Below are 18,316 nucleotides of genomic sequence, written 5' to 3'. Positions count from 1 at the left end.
AGGCATAAAATAGCATTTTAGCCCCAATTAGGTGATTCCGAAAGAGTTTTTAGCACGTACTTGGCACATATGTGCATGGTGTGCAGTGTTTCCTTAAATAATTTGAAGAAATTGGACAAATGAAGGAATAGATGACATTCTCAATTAGTTTTGACAGTTTTCATTGAAAGAAAATGGCAGATGTAATGGGAGACTGCAAGCTGGGGAAAGCTTCGGTGAGGACTGCCAGCAGTTCCTGGGCCAGGAAGAGGCCCAGGTACTAATGAGGGCTGTGAGAACTTGTGTCAGGTCTAAAAAAAGCTATGTACAGCAGATGAACAGAATTTAAAAATCCTTAAAGAGGAAAAAATCCTGACACAGGATCTGAGAGGTGCCTCTCCTGATGATATCAGGAGACGGTGAGTGTCTACATCCATCTGTGAAACGTGGAGACTCTATCATGGTTTGGGTCTGCGGGGCTGATCAGACTTAGAATTACATGGTGCATGGATCAATCTAGAAAGCATCTGATTAGGAATACTCTCATTTTTCAGCGCAACAGTGATCCCAAACACACCACTTGAGTTGTGAATGTCCTTCAGGAAGCCTGGAGAACTATTCCTGAAGTCTCTTTAAAGAAATTATAAGAACATTTCCCTAAAAGAGTTCAGGCTGTGTTGAACAATGAAGGTGTTCATACCAAATGTGTGTCCGAGGTGGTAATCTGCAGCACGGGGGCACCACAGGGCACGGTTCTCCCACCTTTCCTGTTCAGCCTTTACACTTCAGACTTCTGTTATAATTCGGACGACTGCCATCTAAAGAAGTTCTCAGATGATACAGCCATCATTGGATGCATATCAGACGGGAATGATCAGGAATACAGGGGGGTCATCAGTGACTTTGTTGGCTGGTGTGAGACCAACGTACTCCTATTCAACGCCGGCAAGACAAAGGAGATGATCATAGACTTCAGGTACTTCTGTATAAGAAGGGCCAGAGTCGACTCCACCTGCTGAGGAGACTGAGGTCCTTCGGAGTCTGCAGGACTCTGTTAAGGACATTCTATGACACTGTGGTAGCATCTGCCCTTTTCTATGCAGTGGCCTGCTGGGGGAGTGGATGCACAGACAGGGACAAGAGCAGGATTGACAAACTGGTGCGGAGGTCTAGCTCCGTGCTGGGATGTCCCCTGGAGTCTGTGGAGGTGGTTGGCGAGAGGAGGATGTTAGTAAAGCTGACATCCATCATGAACAACCCACATCACCCACTGCATGAGTATGTGAGTGGGCTGAGAAGTTCCTTTAGTCAGAGACTGAAACACCCTCACTGCAGGAAGGAGCGCTTTCGCAGATCATTCATCCCAACAGCAGTTAGACTCTAACTCCTCAATCACGATGTCATAAGTCACTGGACACTGTGAACATCCATGGTCACCACTTCATGCATAATGGACCTTCCATGTGTATGGACATGTGCAGGTATATATGTATGTATATGTATACATATGTATATTTAGTGTGTACATGTGTGTGTGTACATGTCTATACATAGGAATAGTAGTGGTACAATAGTTATGTCAAGCTGTATAGTTTATGTCTTCCATATTTCCAACCATATCCATAATCACATACTGTGTATGCTACCATTGTATATAGTGTATTATCTTACTTTTTTCACTGATTGTACTTATTTGTATTTTTGTATTTCCTTCTGATATCTGTACCTGAGCTGAGGTGATGCAAAAATTTCTCCGTTGTGGGATCAATAAAGTCTTATCTTAAATATTACCTTTCAAACTTGTTCAACTAGAACACAGGGATAGCTCAGTAGGTAGAGTGGTGGCCCCACGATCGGAAGGTCGGGGGTTCGATTCCCCTGAACAGCTACCCTGAGGTACCCCTCAGCAAGGTACCCTCCCCACACACTGCTCCCCGGGCGCCCAATGGCTGCCCACTGCTTCACTGAGTGAATGGGTTAAATGCAGAGAGGAATTTCCCAACGGGGATCAATAAAGTACACTTTCTTATTTTCCCGATTATCCTTGCATGTTTCAATTAATCAATCGACAGATTTCTAATTTTCAAGCAAAATAAATGAGGTGTGGCTCAAGACTTTTCTACAGTATTATGTATTTTCACAGATAAAGCTTCTTTTGGGTGTTTTTAGTAAAGAAATTACAGGAAATTTAGGACAAAGATGCAACAGTGGCCCCTTGTCAGAATCATAGTAGGCGTACTAAGTTAAAGCTTCATAGTTATATGTTCTACCAAAGCCAGTGCATTATTTTGCAGTTTTAAAGAAAGTTATCCAGATGTTGATCAAATATGGGTCTTCTTCTTTTGTCCATTTCTTAAGACTAAGGATTTGTTTTTGAGTTTGACTGGAGCAAGTCAACAAAACATCAAATCATAGAAAATACAACAACACATTTTTTCTTCTGTGATGACTTAGTATAACAGAAATTGGCATTTTGACTGCACTCTTAGATAAAATGTATATAAAAATGGACGTTGATCTATGTTACAACCTTCTGGGACACTCAAAGATTTTAAAAATGAAAATCTGTGCAATCAAACAATACTGAAAGCCAACTTTATTTTTCATCCTAAATATTCATGAAATGCCACAAGACATCTAAATATTCCCTGCTAATACAACAACTAACCCATAGTCGACATAAATATGGAGAAATAACAATAAAATAACAGACTGAATAGAGAAGGACTCAGTTTAAACAATCACAGATACATTCTCCTTTAACCTGGCAGTATGACGCATGTAGTGCTGCCACTCTGCCTCAGTCCTGAGTGATCCTGTCTGACCTTGTTTTACCTTGACTACGCCCATAAAGTGTGTATGTGTGTGAGTGAGTGAGTGTGTGGTAGGAGAGAAAGGTTTGTGGGTTTTGTGTATGTGGTTGAATTTCCGTGTGTGCTCGGGAGGGGATGTGTCAAGTCTTCTGCCTCCATTGAGATGTATGCAAATGCCAGTAAACCTCTTTGTGCTCGCTGGTGGACAGCGAGAAGAAGGCTGCCATCAGCCCTCGGATGAAACCTTGAGTGGGTGGAGGTGTGTGAACATGGGTGTTAACGGCAGGGCTGTTAGGGGGGAAATCAAAATGCCATCAAACTTGTTTGTGAGATGATAGTGATAGTGCTGCTCAACAGGAAGGGTGGATTTTAGGAATCCTACCAATTAAATCAGCAACAATCTGAAAGCAGTCCCTCAGATTGAATATAAGATTGTAGGTACACTCATTACATTTTTTAAGTTCTTTCTTACTTGCAGGAATTACACAAAGATCTTCCCAGAAGTGCATGTTTACTGTTAAGTGAGTCATTTTACACATCATGCATCTGCAAATAGAAAAGGAAGACATGACCAGAAAAAAAGCAAGTATATTTACTTTCACAAGTAAGGGTCATGAAACTCAAGTTGGAGGTGTTTCTTTCACAGATCTGATCAGTTGAGATGTGCAACACATTCACGTTGCCACCCTATCAGCAGGCTTTCTTTTATCTCTTACTTTCTCCCCTCCTCTGATTGTGCTGAAGGGCTCTGATGAGTCTTGAAGAGAACTAAAGGCAAGATCTGAGACATTTGGGAGGTGGGGGTGGGTGGGGTTCAGCTAAATCCTTGGATACTCTTCTCACACATCTCCTCCTCACTGTACTGAGCCATTCAACACTAAACCCTCCACCCCCTCTTGCCCCCAACACCACCAACACTCCTTTTCTTTGGGCACCCTGAGAGCTCTGCGCTCTCTTGTGCCTTTCTCTCTCTTTCTAGCCCAGCCTATCTCTCTTGCTGTGTTTGTCTTTTGCATAACAATTATTCCCCCAAGTCCATGTACCCAGAACAATGCTTGTATAGCTGGTATTTGATGTCCTTTACTCCACTGACTTCTCTCCGAAAGTGTGTTAAGTGCTCATCTGCTGGTTATAATGTAGTGTGATGAGCTAATTTCAGAAGTTCCAAAAGAAGAAATTCTGTTTGTTTGCAAGAACGTCTTAAACTAGAGCACATGAACCACCAAGAATATAATGACATGAGTTTGAGGTGTTTTACTGTTTTTTCTTTTTTCTTTTTTTTTGGGGGGGGGGGGGGGGGGGGGTAAGGCCTCAAGCCACAAGGAGAAAAAATGTTACACATGGCGCTACACATGCAACCTATATTCCAGCAGAACTTGATTATACAGCCTGCAGACAGCTTGACCAGTTTTACACCTTTTGGTCATATTGCAGTTAATCCCTGCAGTGGGACATGCAGACTAGGGGGAAACTTCCATCGAAACTTCAGGATAGTGTCTCAGATGATGGGGGTGTTGGGGAGGGGGTTGATGGGTGTGGGGATTGGAATCAAAGGGTTGAGGACTTTTTGTTTCAACGTGAAAAGGAGCTAATGGCCGACCATCGCATCTCGGGATCTGAAATCCCCGGGGTGCCCCCGGGGCCTCGTCGTACAATTGCACCCCCCACTCCCTTCCCGCAGTGCGTCTTCCTGCCGCAATCTGCGGCCAACTATTCGCGCTGGGGGATCGCATCTGTACTGGGCTTTTGAATAGCCATTGATAGGGGGTGAATGGGAGAAGTTCAATCGAGTGCTGTGGATTGTTTTATGGTTAAGCTTGTTTTTTTCCATTCCGAATGTTTTAATAAGCTTAATATAAAAAAGTAGCCATAACCTTGGCAACTGTAGCCTTTTCCTTTATCCTTTTATCCCAGTATGTAAACTCTTATGCATAATCGCATTTTTATCTGGGCTTTTTTAAACAATCATAAAAATTGTAGACTGTCTTTTATTTCGGTAACACAATCCTCTAATTCAAATACAGATTTTTAACTGATAGTTCTGAATAAAGTTATATTCAGTTGTTTTAAGAAGAAGAAGACAAAAAACAAACAAACAAACAAACAAACAAAAAATCCACAATTGAAAACATACACTTTGTAAAAAAAGGTGCCACGGACATGAATAATTTCTCACTACAACAAGATAGAACATGTCTTTATCTGCAATGGGTGGGAAAATTTTTATTTCGAGTAGCCATAAACCATTTTTCATTCCATTATGCAAGTGTTGCCTAATTTATGAGCAATTTATGTTTGTTAGAGTTAAAAAGTACCCGACCCCAATGTGTTTACGATTACATTCGGCCTGGTTCATTAGGTTAATTTGTTTCATCAGCTACTCGGGATGACATTGGTATTTGTTTAAATACATTGATTCAGGCCACACTGAAGCTTGTGTGTGAGAAATTTTAATGTCAAAGCCATGCCATTAACGAGGAATAATGTAAAGAAACGCTGCATTATAATTTATGCATGAAATGAGCGAGTTAGGATGTTAAATTGTTTTTTTCACAGGAGCAGTGACCTGTGGTTTTTGAGCAGTGTTTTTATGGTCTTCCAAGTAGATCAGTTTATTCTAAGCATTAGCTTAACTTTAAAATATATGTACTTCACATACATAAAGTATCAATACCGTGCTAAAAATAACTTTTTTAAGTTCAGGTGAAAAAAACACGCCCACCTCTTTGGGAGGAGTCAAGGTCATTTACAAATGCACCTTCAGCTGTGCCCAATCAACTAGCCGACCAATGGGCGATGATTGGCTGTAAAACGATACTAACACTTGTGGCGCTGATAAGAAAAATCTGTGGAGCAGACACGCATTTGAGCCTGATGGTAGATAAGCGTTTGGGAGGACAAAGCTTTATGGACTAGGCCGTTGGGATATTGGTAGTTATGCTGCATTCAGACGTAGGCCTTCACGTTTGAACTGGTTTATTTATTTTTTTCTCCTTTGGATCCCGAAACGGATAAGACATTTTAAAATCAGTCACCTCTAGATCAACTTTTTCCCCACTTTCTGGAAGCGCGTTTGTTGCTCGGCCAGGTTTTCTCATCTTTTGGAAGATGTCTGAAAGTCCTGAGGGCCACAGCCGGCCTTATGACTTCAGCCGCGCCAGCGCTTGCGCGCAGCTTTTGGGTCAGGAGGGTTTTGGTAGTAGTGCCTCCTTCCAGGTACCCCATGGTGTCTTGCCAGACCCGAGCCGCATTTACAACAAAAGCTGTTACAGTGGTATCGCATCGACATCCGCTCAAGCCTTTTTCCCCTTCCCATCCGTCTCCACCGACTACAGGCCCTCTGAGCTACAGGCTGGAGACTTTGGGCAACCCAAGCATTGGTATCCCTTTGCAGACTACACAGGTCAATTACCTGGCGTATCTGCAGCAATCCAGCCTATAAACCTTACCACCCCTGAAGCCGAGACGGCGGAGCAAATCAAACTACCTGAAATAAAGATGGAGAAGGTCGCCCGCGAGGACTACTCATCCGAGATGAAAATTCAGCAGTACCTGACTCCACAAGCCTCCAACGATATGGCCCACGGATTATTCTACGCTAGGACTGGGACCTGGAACCCGTCCTTTTGGTCCTTCTCGTCACCTGGCAGCGGTAGTCAAACTCCCTCCACGTCTTCGACATCTTCCCCATCGCTGTCCCCCTCACCCCCGAGCAACGGACTTCCGGGGAACGGGTATTTCAGCGTGAACACACCTCAGGTTGTCCCTGAGGCCCAGCAGCAGAGGCCGGCCACCTCCCGACGAAATGCCGCGTCCTCCAATCAAGGATGCAAGGAAGAGGTGAGTCCTCATCTCGTAGACCTTTTGCAAGAGCACTGCAAATGTGCGCTGCCTATCAGCCAAAGATTTTTCGCTTGAATTTTGGATTTTTTTTTTTTTAATTTTCTCCTTTTAGCAGGAAACTGTTTCCACTGAAGAGCTGGAGCAGTTTGCCAGGGAGCTCAAACACAAGCGCATTACTCTGGGTTTTACCCAGTCAGATGTTGGCCTTTCACTGGGAAGCCTTTATGGTAAATTTATTCTTATCTTATGTTGCATCTGACTTTAGTAGATTGGATTGGCAGATTTGGTAAATGTTGGCAATTAAAAATGGTTATGAATATTATATGCTCATGAAGTGTCTTCTGCAGTTTGGGGAGCTGGCTGTGTGTCCGTCAAGTCTTATGTCTTTTATTTTCTGGAGCAGGAAAAATGTTCAGCCAAACTACCATTTGTCGTTTTGAGGCTCTGCAACTGAGCTTTAAGAACATGTGCAAGCTGAAGCCCCTTCTGCAGAAATGGCTGGATGAGGCGGAGAACTCTGAAAATCCTCAGGATGTAAGTTTCAAACAACCAGTTTAAGACCAGGTGATTGCCAAACTGGGGCTCCTTTTAATTTTAGACTAAGCCCAAACTGAAGCAGATATGTCAAATCCTCTAGTGATACAAATTTAGGTGCTTGAAGAGCACAATCAGTAACTCTCCATCCCTCTTACACGTTTCTGCTTCCACAGATGTACAAGATTGAGCGAGTTTTTGTTGACACCAGAAAAAGAAAGCGGAGGACCAGTCTGGAGGGGGCAGTGCGTGCTGCTCTAGAGTCCTACTTCATCAAGTGTCCCAAACCGAACACTCAAGCAATCAAGCACATTTCGGATGATCTGGGCCTGGAGAGAGATGTAAGCATATCTTATTTCTCTCACCACAAGTCTCTTGTGGTTCACATTTTGTTGACTAACACTTTATTTTGCTCTTGGCAGGTGGTACGTGTTTGGTTTTGCAACCGGAGACAGAAGGGGAAGCGCTTGGCTCTGCCGCTGGATGAGGAATTGGAAGGCCAGCTGTATGAGCAGAGTCCTTCCCCCATTCCCAGTCAGGCCTACCCAGGGCCCAGTTTCACTGGAGGCCCTCCTCCCACGCTCTACATGCCTCAACTTCCCAGGCCTGATGTCATGAAACAAGCCCTGAATCCTGGAGTGGTTGGGCACCCAACTAGATAAAGCCATAGTCCAACCAGAACCACAGATTGCCTTTCAAAAATGTGCCCAACTTGCCTCGTAAGCTCTACAAATGCAGCAATCAAACCATCTGATCGTATCTGAGTTGTGTGAGGGTGAAATCAAAGTGGTTTCCGGTTTCAGCTATGGTGATTGTGAAATGTCTTATGTCACTGTGTTCTGTGACCATGAACTACTTTGACTTCATATAGCAAAAGGGGATGTGGAGTTGTGCATTTATTGCATGACTATGTATTGGCCAATGAGTCCAGTTTTTGAGTTTGTGCTGTGACTTTATGGACCAGATGTGGAATGAGGCTTGGTCTGTAAATGCTCAAGAGCTGGGGTGTATTAGTTGTGCATAATTCTGGGTAGGCTTTCTGTGGTGCCAACAAGGGAAAAGCAAGGGAGGGACACCTCCTTAAACAGTATTCATTTTTGACAGTTTGGCCAATACTTGTGCAATACTTCTTGTGTCATGTCTGTAGAGAGCATCTGTAGTATTTGTCTAAACTAGCACTGCAACAGAGAGCGCTCTTATAAGATTGATTTGTCCAAATTTTTTTACAAGGCTTTTATTCCATTTTTATTTGTATACCAAACTTGCTTTTTTCCCCTCCCTTGTGGTTATTAGTATTAAGCAAAAGGGGGAAAAAAAGCGCTTCAGTAGGTGTTAGTGTAATCCCTTTGACGTAATCTGGCAAATACTACAACCCTTTACTTGTTCTATTTGTACACGCTTTCTTTCTCAGATGAGCGACAGTAAATGTGACTTGTTGCCATCTGCTTTTAGAAACTCTTGTAGGATTCTTTTTCTCTTTATTTAGATTTTAATGTTGACTGACTACCCTGTCAACTTTCTCTTTTTTATTTCCTATGTTACTATTTACTCAGTGTTTTTAAAACTTTGAAAACAATGTTAAATGTCATTCCAACTTCAAAATACATCAAGAAGTCCCTAGGTGACAATAAAATTATTAGCAGGATCAGCTTAAAGTTGTCAAACAATATGTACTGCTGTAATTTATTTCTGGCCCAGGATACCTCAGTGTTGATTACAAGCTGAAATTATCAACTTGAAGTTATTTACTGAGAGTGCAATCACAACTGTTAGGCATTAGCTGTTAGTTTTTAGCAAAACTAAATTGATTAATATATTGAAAATCTGGGATAGTGACATTTTTCACTTAAAAAAAAAAAAAAAAAAAAGTTTGTAATCATATGTATGCATAATTACAGAATTGCCTATTATCCCCCAATAAATGTTATCAAAAGACAGTGTTTGTATCTTTTCATGATAAACCCTCATCATAGGGTAAGCAGTAGTTTGTAGCTGAATTTAAACAGGGGAATTTTACCTCATGCTGCTAAGCTTTGGCATTAGTGTAGTAAGTGCATGTATGTTATATATTATTCAAGGAAGTGGTGTGTGTGTGTGTGTTTTGGCCTGGATATAAAGTGCAAACATGGTCTCTGAGTCTTTCAACACTTCAGCAATGAAAAATGACAATTTTAAAAAGTTTTCCAGGTTTTGCTTTATTGTAAACATTGAGGCAGTTTACAGACATTTCCATAATGCAAGAGGCAGGTTACACTTTATCCAGATATCCACTACATCCCTTTTCTAAATATCTCCACATACTAGGTAGTTTTTAACCTTAGTGTACTGGAGTAAAGTGCTAGGGATTTCAGTGTAGCAGATCACTCAGTCATTGTTGTTAATGCATAGTAGTTACAGTGCAGTTTAAGTTGTGTGCATACAATCACATTTCTAAAATATTTTTTTAGATACAATTTTTCAGATTTTTACGTTTCACATTCACTCTGAACTGTTTTCAAAGAAATTCAGAGAATGATGAAATGATGTCTACAAATGTTGCAAAAAAAATACAGTAAAATTTGATCAAATGTTTAAGCTTGTGTTAGCATTGACCCACGCATCTAGGTCTGAGTAAACTTTGTGCTTAGGTAAACTGTTGTACTTTGAACAGATATTACACAGTCTTTCCCTCCAGTCTGTGTACCGTTTCACTTTCCACTGTTTCTTCCAGGTAAAATACTCATTGTAGCGTTTCTTATCCTCTGCAAGCTGTTGTAGATACTTTCCCATTTCATTCAGTGATGCAAACTCATCAACATGGATGAAAGAATGAGGTGGAGCCACAGCTTTGTAATTGCCTAAAGGTGGCCCCAGGACAATGGGCAAAGCCCCTCCCTCGTAAGCATTCCTCCACAGCTTCTCCGTGATATAATCTTTAGCAAGTGAGTTCTCAAAAGCCAAATAAAAATAGCAGCGAGATATTGTAGGTAAAAGTTCTGAGGAAGGGAGGCGGTTTTTAGTCCAGCGCCCATAAACTACCACAGGAACTGAAGCTCTGAGGTTGTTGTACACTTGGCTTCTTTTGTGGTGGCTCTTATAGTTGCTGATCACCCAACAAACCAGAGAGCTCTTGTTTACAGAGTTGTCTTCATTCACATGTTCTTCAGCCTCCCTCCGTAGCAGCATGCCATAGGGTATGCTGACGTCAGCATCCCTCCTGTAAGTTATGGTCATGTTAAAGATATCTGCATACTTATGTAAGTTTCCATTGTGAGAAGGAGCCTCCAGGGACATCCAGGCCCACTTCTGGCTTGATGGCCGTGAGATGTTAGTAGGCAACTTGTGGAGGCCCACTTGCAGCTCCCTGTTGTGGAACACCACTACATCCGCAGAGGGGAAGTAGGAGCGCTCGTCCACCAGAATACAGTGAGGGATACGGTAGAGATCCCAGCAAACGTCACCCTTCAGGCTGAATGATCTGCTGAAGGGCCAATACCACAGCAGGACAGTCACATTTCTACTTCTGCTGTCATGATGTAAAGGTTTTACAGAGCTACTCAGCCACCCACTGAAGAGACACAGTGGTAAAAAACAGAGGATGACTAGCCTCTTCACCAATTTGCGTATTTTTTTGGTGTGAAACCCCTGTCATAAGAAAAGAATGAACACATCAGTTTTTTTCCTGCTTCACTGTTTGCCTTGAGCAGATATATAAAGAAAAGACATTACTTGCATGTTTTTTTTTCTTGAATGCTGCATAGACTTCAAGGATGATCTGTTTTGTTTTACCTAAATATAATCCCTCACATTTTCAGTAAATGCATCCTTCTAAAGGTCCACTTAAACTGAGCATATTTAAATTCTTCCTTTTGCACTCTGCACAGTTCACAGGTTAAAAAAAGGTGTTGCACGGACGTCATTATAAACTTCCTGGAAACTTTATGTCATCTGTTAAGACACCAGAGGCTTCTTCCAGGAAACATGTTCACAAAACTCTATATTTAAAAAGTCAATCTAAGATGATTAATTCTGATAAAGTCTTTTTATCTTTTGGTTCCAGAGAGGCTTATCAGTGCTAAGTCAATCATCTCTGTGTATATTCAATTCTGTGTTAAGGCGTGCCTGACCAGAGGAAGAAAGACATCATCAGCGGAGTCGAGGTGGGAAAATCTGAATTTCAGTATTACCAATAGCCATGCTGGTATTGGTATCAAATTGATGGTAGCGTGATCAATACTTTGTTTCTATCTTCTAGGGTTCAGTATGTAGCCCACTAAAAAAAGAAAAAATATACCTCAAACCTGCACTGTGAATAATTTCTGAACCATGTTCTTTTGACTTTCACGTCTGTTTAATTGCAGTATAGCACAGCATTACAGCGGAGGTCCCAGACCACAGATTCACCATTGTAATGGGTAAATAAAGAGCAGAGTCTCCGATTAAAACCCAGCAGACCGAAGGATGTGAATATGCATCAGTGTGGACAATGATGTTTATCTTAAAACTACGGTGGATACACTATTTGTTGCCATCTCAAATGAAAAACAAAAAACAAGTAAATAAATTAAAAAAAAGTTTTTTGCTACAGTTTATCACCATGTTCGTTTTAATTTAAAGTAATAGTAAAACGATGGGATGTTACCAACTTACTTAAATGCTTAGTGAGATTTAAAGAAAAAACAAAGAGAAAAACAAAATTTTGCTTTAATGTTTCTCTGTGTAAATATTTCTAATCTGATCTAATCTCAACCTTCAGTGACAGATGATGGTTCTCTTACAGCCACAGCTTGGTCAGTGCTCTTTTTAGCGAGTCACAAATGGAGAACAATGGCAGTTCCAATGAAAAGTTTCACAGTTTACATCTGTTTACGGTCACTGGCGTCCTTTTGGGGAAATCAAATTTGAGGAGGCATTCTAGTTTCTAATTCTGTCTGGAAACTCAGAAATTCAGGAGCATACCATAAAATATCAGTGATGCTTATCTGTTTTAAATCCTGCTGTGCAAGTGGTTTTCCACCTGGTTTGCCAATGATACCTTCTACCAGAGCCCATTCTGGGTAGATGCCTCAGTACATCTATGAACAAAGTCCAACCTGAAATGTTCACAACACAGTCAGACTGCCTGCAACATTTAATGATGTTACAGTCTTAAAGTCATTTCAGCCTCATCTTCATTCAAATATTCACATCGAGATCCAACTGTGACAGGCATTTTTTTTCTCCTTCTCACTGACAAATGACTGATTAGTGATCAACGTGTTAAAGCTAAAGCTTTAAATAGAATTAATATAAACAATATTTAAAGATATTCAAATAATAAATTAGTGACATAATCGCTGTCTCCATCCTATGGAAGTTTGTTTCAGCTAATGAATGAATGAATGAATAATTAAAAAAAACAAAAACAAAAAGAAAAAACTATCAAAACCCAGACATGCATCAGAAACTTCTGTTATTATCTCCATTATGTGTTACACTACATTATGATTTATTATCTCAAAATTTTAACTGGCAGAAAATATGTTTTGATTTTTTCAGTGGTGAAAACAAGACTTCATACCATTGTTATTGCTGACTAAATCATTGCAAAAGTGTTAAGTGCAAAAAATAGCAAACGTCTAACTGAGATTTCGGTCTTTGTCAACCTGTAAGCTTCTGGAAACGAATTCACATTGCTCTGAGGTTCGCCAGGGACTTTATGACTGAAGAAGTGAAACAAGCAGTCACTGATTCAGCTGTGGTGGTGGCGTGGCAGTCAGACAGAAATTCAGAGTTTGTTGCTGAAAACCTGCCAGTGAACAGATTTAGTCCACAGATTCTTTTAACCTAGTAACTGACTTTTTCTGGAGCAGAATGTTGGGGTTTTCTTCTTATCTGGCTTAACAATGTCAGAGCTAAACTTGCTTCTCAGAATAGAGCCTAGGTCTTTCATTAAGTGACCAACACCTCATCAAACTATGGAGAAACTGAAAAAAGAAGCACTTTCTTCACAAGGTAACTTTGTAAATTTATATGGAAAATCAGAAGTCTCTCTTAAAGTAAATAAAAGTGTGTTGTATTCAGTTTTGGGTAGAGTAGTGACTGTGTTCAGGACTCACCATTAGGGACTTTAACTTCACATGTGGCTTCCAGTATGAACACGATTCACCACCTCCTACACAGATCAGCACCTTGCCTGTCCTTTGCTTTAAATGAACAAAACAAAAATTAAATATTACTTTATAAGAAGGGGAAAATCTCTTTCAGTCAGTATTTGCATGTGTATAAAACACATTGTTATTATCTTCCAGCTGTTATTTGGTTAATCGCTCCTCTCATGTTCAAAAGACAGAATCAAGCAGTTGCACAAATGACACAAAGTGAGTTACAAATCACCTGGTGTAAAGCTCGAACGAATGCAATTCAAATATTTTAGTTAACCCTGTTTTTGCATTGCATGACATTGCATATTAAATTCTAAACTAAAGGCCTATATCATTTAAAAGCTCTACCTTTCTTAAACGGTGTGGTCTTTCTGTGGAACCTGTCTTTGTCTTTAGAAAGTACAATGTGATGCAGACTTAAGGAAATGGGATTTTGCAATATGTAAGACCTGAAACTACAAGGTTTCAGTTTGTTGAAAATGAAGAAGAGCAACATTTAAAATGACTTCCCACACTAACTCCTGAAGAAATATTTTCACAAATTTATTCCTTACATTTGCATGGCAGAGGAAGAAAGCACATGTTTGGAAAAACAAATAGAACAAATGAGCCTCCTTCATAAAAACATTTGTATATATCCTTAATACATTATATATATTTTTATTCAAAATCTATGTCAACAAGTGTATTAAATAGCAATATTCTTAAGAAACAGGCCATGTCTATAGTTCAGACCTAAAGATCAACTACAGGATGTTGTAAAAGATTTTGTTGTTCTGTCACTGGCTGGTGACCCTATACTTTTAAACCTGCATGTTTCTATTTATTTCTAGCAGTCAATGAAATGCAAGCTGGCAGATTAAATAAGCAAGCAAACAAATAAAGATTTAGCAAGATTTTGCTTAGCAAGAAATTTCTTTAGATGAACCACACTGACCAGAAAGACATATGAAAGGCAAAACCCCAAACCTCCTCCACTAACCTGATGATGAGATGAGTGGTTTATTCTCTTTCTTCAATCACCATGAATATTGTTTCTGCTTGTTGCCAGCAGAAACACGATGGTAAACTTGTGTTAGAAAACCAAAAACACAAAGCCTTTTAAAGAATCGTAGGTGTGGCTTTTCTGAAATCTTGCTGAATATGTGTTTACATAAAAAGGTCCACATTGTCCCACCCTCTTTCTAACTCCGCATTGCATTTAAATTCCTGCCTTCTGGTAAGTGCGGAACATTCTTTCTCTTTTATGTCTGTGGCAACCCTCACTCTATGAGAAAAAATGGAGCATATCCAAGACGAGTTCGTTGCATGTGTGCACGGCTATAAAAAAGAGGAAGTGTCAGGCATGACATATGAAGATGGGGGTTACACAAGGGTGCTCACACAAGACTGAGTTACAATCAGGGAAGCTGCTGTAGGGGGAAGAACACCAACACCGGCACTACTGTGCAGAAATATTTTGCAAACAAAACAAAAGAGAAAGGGCCTGTATCAGAAACATCATGTTTCTGTTTGCATCAGTGAGTGGTCAAAAGACAACATGCAGCAAGATGTTAGATATATTTAGAGTATTATTTACATATACATGCCTGGTTGTCACTGATTATCACTTGTGGTTTGTTAGTGCTAAGGAATGAAAAAGCAGTGGCAAGAAGTGGTGAACAAATCTGTATTTGATCCAGAATGAATTGCAGATAGTGTAGTCGTAGTTTAAAATCTGTAACAGTGTATCTGTGAATATGTAATTATGTGCACTGGTGTGCTGGATCTCCTGTGTTGCTGCAAAAATTTTTCCATCTTGTGTAATCTTAAATTTGAGCAGTAGAGGTCATCCTTAGTCTTCTTGTGAGCAGATCACTAGCTCAACAAGCTTGTGCATGTTGGTGGCTCCCAGTGGGATTTCTGGACCCCATGGAGAAGAAATTATCTGCCTCTTTTAACTACAAATTTTCCTTTACAATAGTCCCAATCACCCGACTCTTATCTGTGTATAAGCTTGTCCTGCATTTCCCAGTCGCCACCTCAGTGCACCACCTTTACTGCTTTTACCTGTTTTCCTCTCCCAGTAGCCTCTTGACCTGTTTGTCTCACCTTTAAATTGTCAAAGGGTACAAAAAATAGGATTTTAAAATGGTTAAAAGTATATTTAAATCTCATAGATTATCAAATACTAAATAAAGTCCATCTTTGTGCTTGTGCAACCAATTCAGATGAAGCAATGTGAGAAAGGAACATCATAGTCATAGTCATACCCTGTAAATAATGGTAATCGCATGTATGTTTAATATGCCATCCCTTTAGTAAAACCATGTTTTATATAACATATTTGGTTTATGTTGTGCTTATGTTAAAACTGTTTTTACACCATATTTGTTGCACATATGACAATTTAGTTTCAATTGTTGAAGAATTTATTCAAAGAATATTCGAGTGTTTCAAAAGCAGAACAACATCCTGTTCGATCCTGGACAAAATAATACACTAAAGTGCTTTCATCAACATGTATTTGAGTGTGTGAAATCAGCTTATGGAATTCACAGCACAAAAAGTCACAGATGACTGATAAAGACAGGTCACACCCTTATGATTTCCTTCCTCAGTCTTCCTCGCCTGTGGAATAATACAATGTTGTAGGGGTTGTGTCACAGCTACAGCAGTCTGCTTCTTTCTAGTGATGTTATCTCACTCATTCAGCTTTCATCATTTTTTTCTCTTTACATCCTTGAGGGTGTTTCTTTCTCTTCTTGCCAACCGGAACACAAGTCTCGGTGGTGAATGCTTGTTACACAAGAGCATTTTTATTCAGTCATGAATGCAGATCGACAACTAGAAACAGCTGTGGAAAATGTCCAATATAAACATATCAAACTGAATGGGAAACACTGGGTCTAAAAATGTCTTCAGTGCAACTGCTTAATTTATATCTGAAATGGAAAGCATGCAGAAAATAATGTGGCCAAAAAGAAAAGAAAAAAAAGAGTTGAATAATAAATTCAACAATGATATTTAAGATACAATATCACCTTTGTGGCAGTATTTTGGATAGCCCTCTTTCCAGTTCCACTGTGAGGGTACCACAGTGTGCAAAATGTGACTCATCAGCTAGTGGAGAATTTTTCTTTATAGCATGGGGAAGCAGCCACAAGCAGTCAAAACATCCTTTGGAAAACTACTGCACCATGCTATTGATGTTCCAGCAGCATGTGATATACTTCAAACTTTGCTCCGTGAGATAACTGTAATTCCTTCCTCCAAAACATCAATATGTCCTTTAGAGTCGATTCCTCAAAGACGTTCTACCATTAATTAATGTTTCAGTCTTAAGTATGATCAACCTGTCTCTATTAATTGGAAAGATACCACAGGGCTTCAAGCTGGCAGTAGTTAAACTGTTACTTAAAAACCTATCACTTGACCTAGATGGTTTAGCTAATTATAGGCCAATCTCCAACTTTCCTTTTTATCTCAAAAATTCATGAAAGAGTAGTTGTTACAGAGCTAACTGATCATCTGCAGAGCAATGGTTTAATTCAAGAGATTCAGTCAGGTTTCAGAGCCCATGACAGTACAGAAACAGCTTTAGTGAAGGTTATAAATGATCTTCTTATGGCCTGAAAGTGGACCCATCTTTGTGAGTGTCCTCTGAGACCTCAGTACAGTGTTTGACACTGTAATCCATAATATATTTTTACAGTGATTAGAGCATGCTGTAGGTATTAAAGATACTGCACAGCAGTGGTTTGAATCATATCTATATACATATTTGTTCACGTAAATGGAGAATCCTCTCTTCACCCACTGAGGTTAATTATAGAGTTCCACAGGGTTCAGTGCTAGGACCAATTCTGTTTACATTATATGTGCTTCCTTTAGGCAGTATCATCAGAAGGAATAGCCTTCATTTTCAGTGCTATGCAGATGACACCCAACTTTATCTATTAATGAAGCCAGATACAACACACCAATTAGTTAAACTGCACGAATATCTTAAAGACATAAAGACCTCGATGACCTCAACTTTTCTTCTTCTAAATTCAGTTAAACCTGAGGTTATTGCACTTGGCCCTAAAAAACTTAGAAAGGTGGTATCAGACCAGATTCTTACTCTGGATGACTTTACCTTGGCCTCCAGTAACACTGTCAGGAATATTGGAGTCATGTTTAACCAGGATATGTCCTTGTGCATATTAAACTGATATGTAGAAGTGCTTTCTTCTATTTGTGCAATATCTCTAAAATTAGAAACGTCCTATCTGATAAACTAGTTTGTGCATTTATTACTTCTTGGCTGGACAATTGAATTCGTTATTATCAGGCTGTTCTAAAAACTCCCTGGAAGCCTGCAGTTGATCCAAAATGCTGCAGTTAATTAAAGGACTGAAAGGGACTAGAAATACAGAGCAGATTTCTCCTATACTGGATTCTCTTCATTGACTCCCTGCTAAATCCAGAATCAAATTTAAAATCCTTGTCATCAAATACATTGTCTTGAATAATCAGGCCCGTGTTATCTTAAAGACCTCATAGTATTGTGTAATGCCATTAGAGCATTTAGCTCTCAGACTGCTGGTTTACTCGTGGTTCCTAGCAATAGACTGGAAGCAGAGCCTTCAGGCCCCTCTTCTCTGGGCTTCCAGTTTGGATTCAGGAGACAGACATCTTGGTGTCATATGATTTGCAAGGGTTTTCTCTGTTTTTGGTCTATTAATGTAGGGTTTTTACTTTACAATATAAAGCGTTATGAGGCACCTGTTGTTGTGATTTGTGATGAATAAAGTTTAAATTAACTGAACTGAAAGTAAGCAAGCTTGAAACTATAGAAATAGTCCACTTTTTTGATGACTCCTTTTTGTCTAACTGATCTTTTCTGCTAGATAGCAATTTACAAAGAGCAAGCCAGGGCTGAAAGAGTCATATTGGACAGACAGAAAGATTTCATCGACAGAATATGCTGGAAGTGAAGCCAGATCCAGATTTGCTGGTCTGACTGGTAACTCCAGAGGAGGTGTAGGCTGCCACTCAATG

At 39.9% G+C, this 18,316-nt stretch overlaps 2 protein-coding genes across 6 annotated transcripts; one reads left to right on the top strand and one right to left on the bottom strand.

Moving 5' to 3' along the window:
- The first annotated feature begins 5,567 nt into the window (after positions 1–5,567).
- On the top strand, positions 5,568–9,106 carry pou5f3 (POU domain, class 5, transcription factor 3). 3 transcript variants are annotated; one of them, XM_082542419.1, is made up of 5 exons: positions 5,568–6,632; positions 6,751–6,862; positions 7,036–7,169; positions 7,346–7,510; positions 7,592–9,106. In XM_082542419.1, exons 1-5 carry the CDS (start codon positions 5,901–5,903, stop codon positions 7,829–7,831), a joined length of 1,383 nt encoding a protein of 460 aa, XP_082398545.1. In that variant the 5' UTR covers positions 5,568–5,900; the 3' UTR covers positions 7,832–9,106. The 3 variants fall into 3 exon arrangements, with proteins under 3 accessions (XP_082398545.1, XP_082398544.1, XP_082398543.1); XM_082542418.1 differs by having other exon boundaries at positions 6,748–6,862; positions 7,039–7,169; XM_082542417.1 differs by having other exon boundaries at positions 6,748–6,862.
- A 174-nt stretch (positions 9,107–9,280) lies between these two features.
- On the bottom strand, positions 9,281–14,596 carry fut7 (fucosyltransferase 7 (alpha (1,3) fucosyltransferase)). 3 transcript variants are annotated; one of them, XM_082542057.1, is made up of 3 exons: positions 14,274–14,596; positions 13,247–13,333; positions 9,281–10,793 (listed from the first exon to the last, which is right to left on the bottom strand). In XM_082542057.1, exons 2-3 carry the CDS (start codon positions 13,247–13,249, stop codon positions 9,732–9,734), a joined length of 1,065 nt encoding a protein of 354 aa, XP_082398183.1. In that variant the 5' UTR covers positions 13,250–13,333; positions 14,274–14,596; the 3' UTR covers positions 9,281–9,731. The 3 variants fall into 3 exon arrangements, 2 of the variants coding, with proteins under 2 accessions (XP_082398183.1, XP_082398184.1); XR_014278049.1 differs by lacking the exon at positions 9,281–10,793 and adding an exon at positions 11,092–12,241; XM_082542058.1 differs by lacking the exon at positions 14,274–14,596 and having other exon boundaries at positions 13,247–13,335.
- Positions 14,597–18,316: the final 3,720 nt, after the last annotated feature.

The sequence above is a fragment of the Aulonocara stuartgranti genome, assembly GCF_965226115.1.
Source record: "Aulonocara stuartgranti genome assembly, chromosome: 7".
NCBI lineage: Eukaryota > Metazoa > Chordata > Actinopteri > Cichliformes > Cichlidae > Aulonocara > Aulonocara stuartgranti.
This window is presented reverse-complemented; position numbering and strand designations above follow the sequence as displayed.

What these genes read in the sequence shown, in the direction of transcription:
- pou5f3 (XM_082542417.1), top strand. Translation starts at nt 5,901, where the DNA reads ATGTCTGAAAGTCCTGAGGGCCACAGCCGGCCTTATGACTTCAGCCGC. An exon ending in TTCACTGGGAAGCCTTTATG is followed by an intron (nt 6,863 to 7,035) that starts GTAAATTTATTC and finishes TATTTTCTGGAG; the next exon opens with CAGGAAAAATGTTCAGCCAA. An exon ending in ATCTGGGCCTGGAGAGAGAT is followed by an intron (nt 7,511 to 7,591) that starts GTAAGCATATCT and finishes TGCTCTTGGCAG; the next exon opens with GTGGTACGTGTTTGGTTTTG.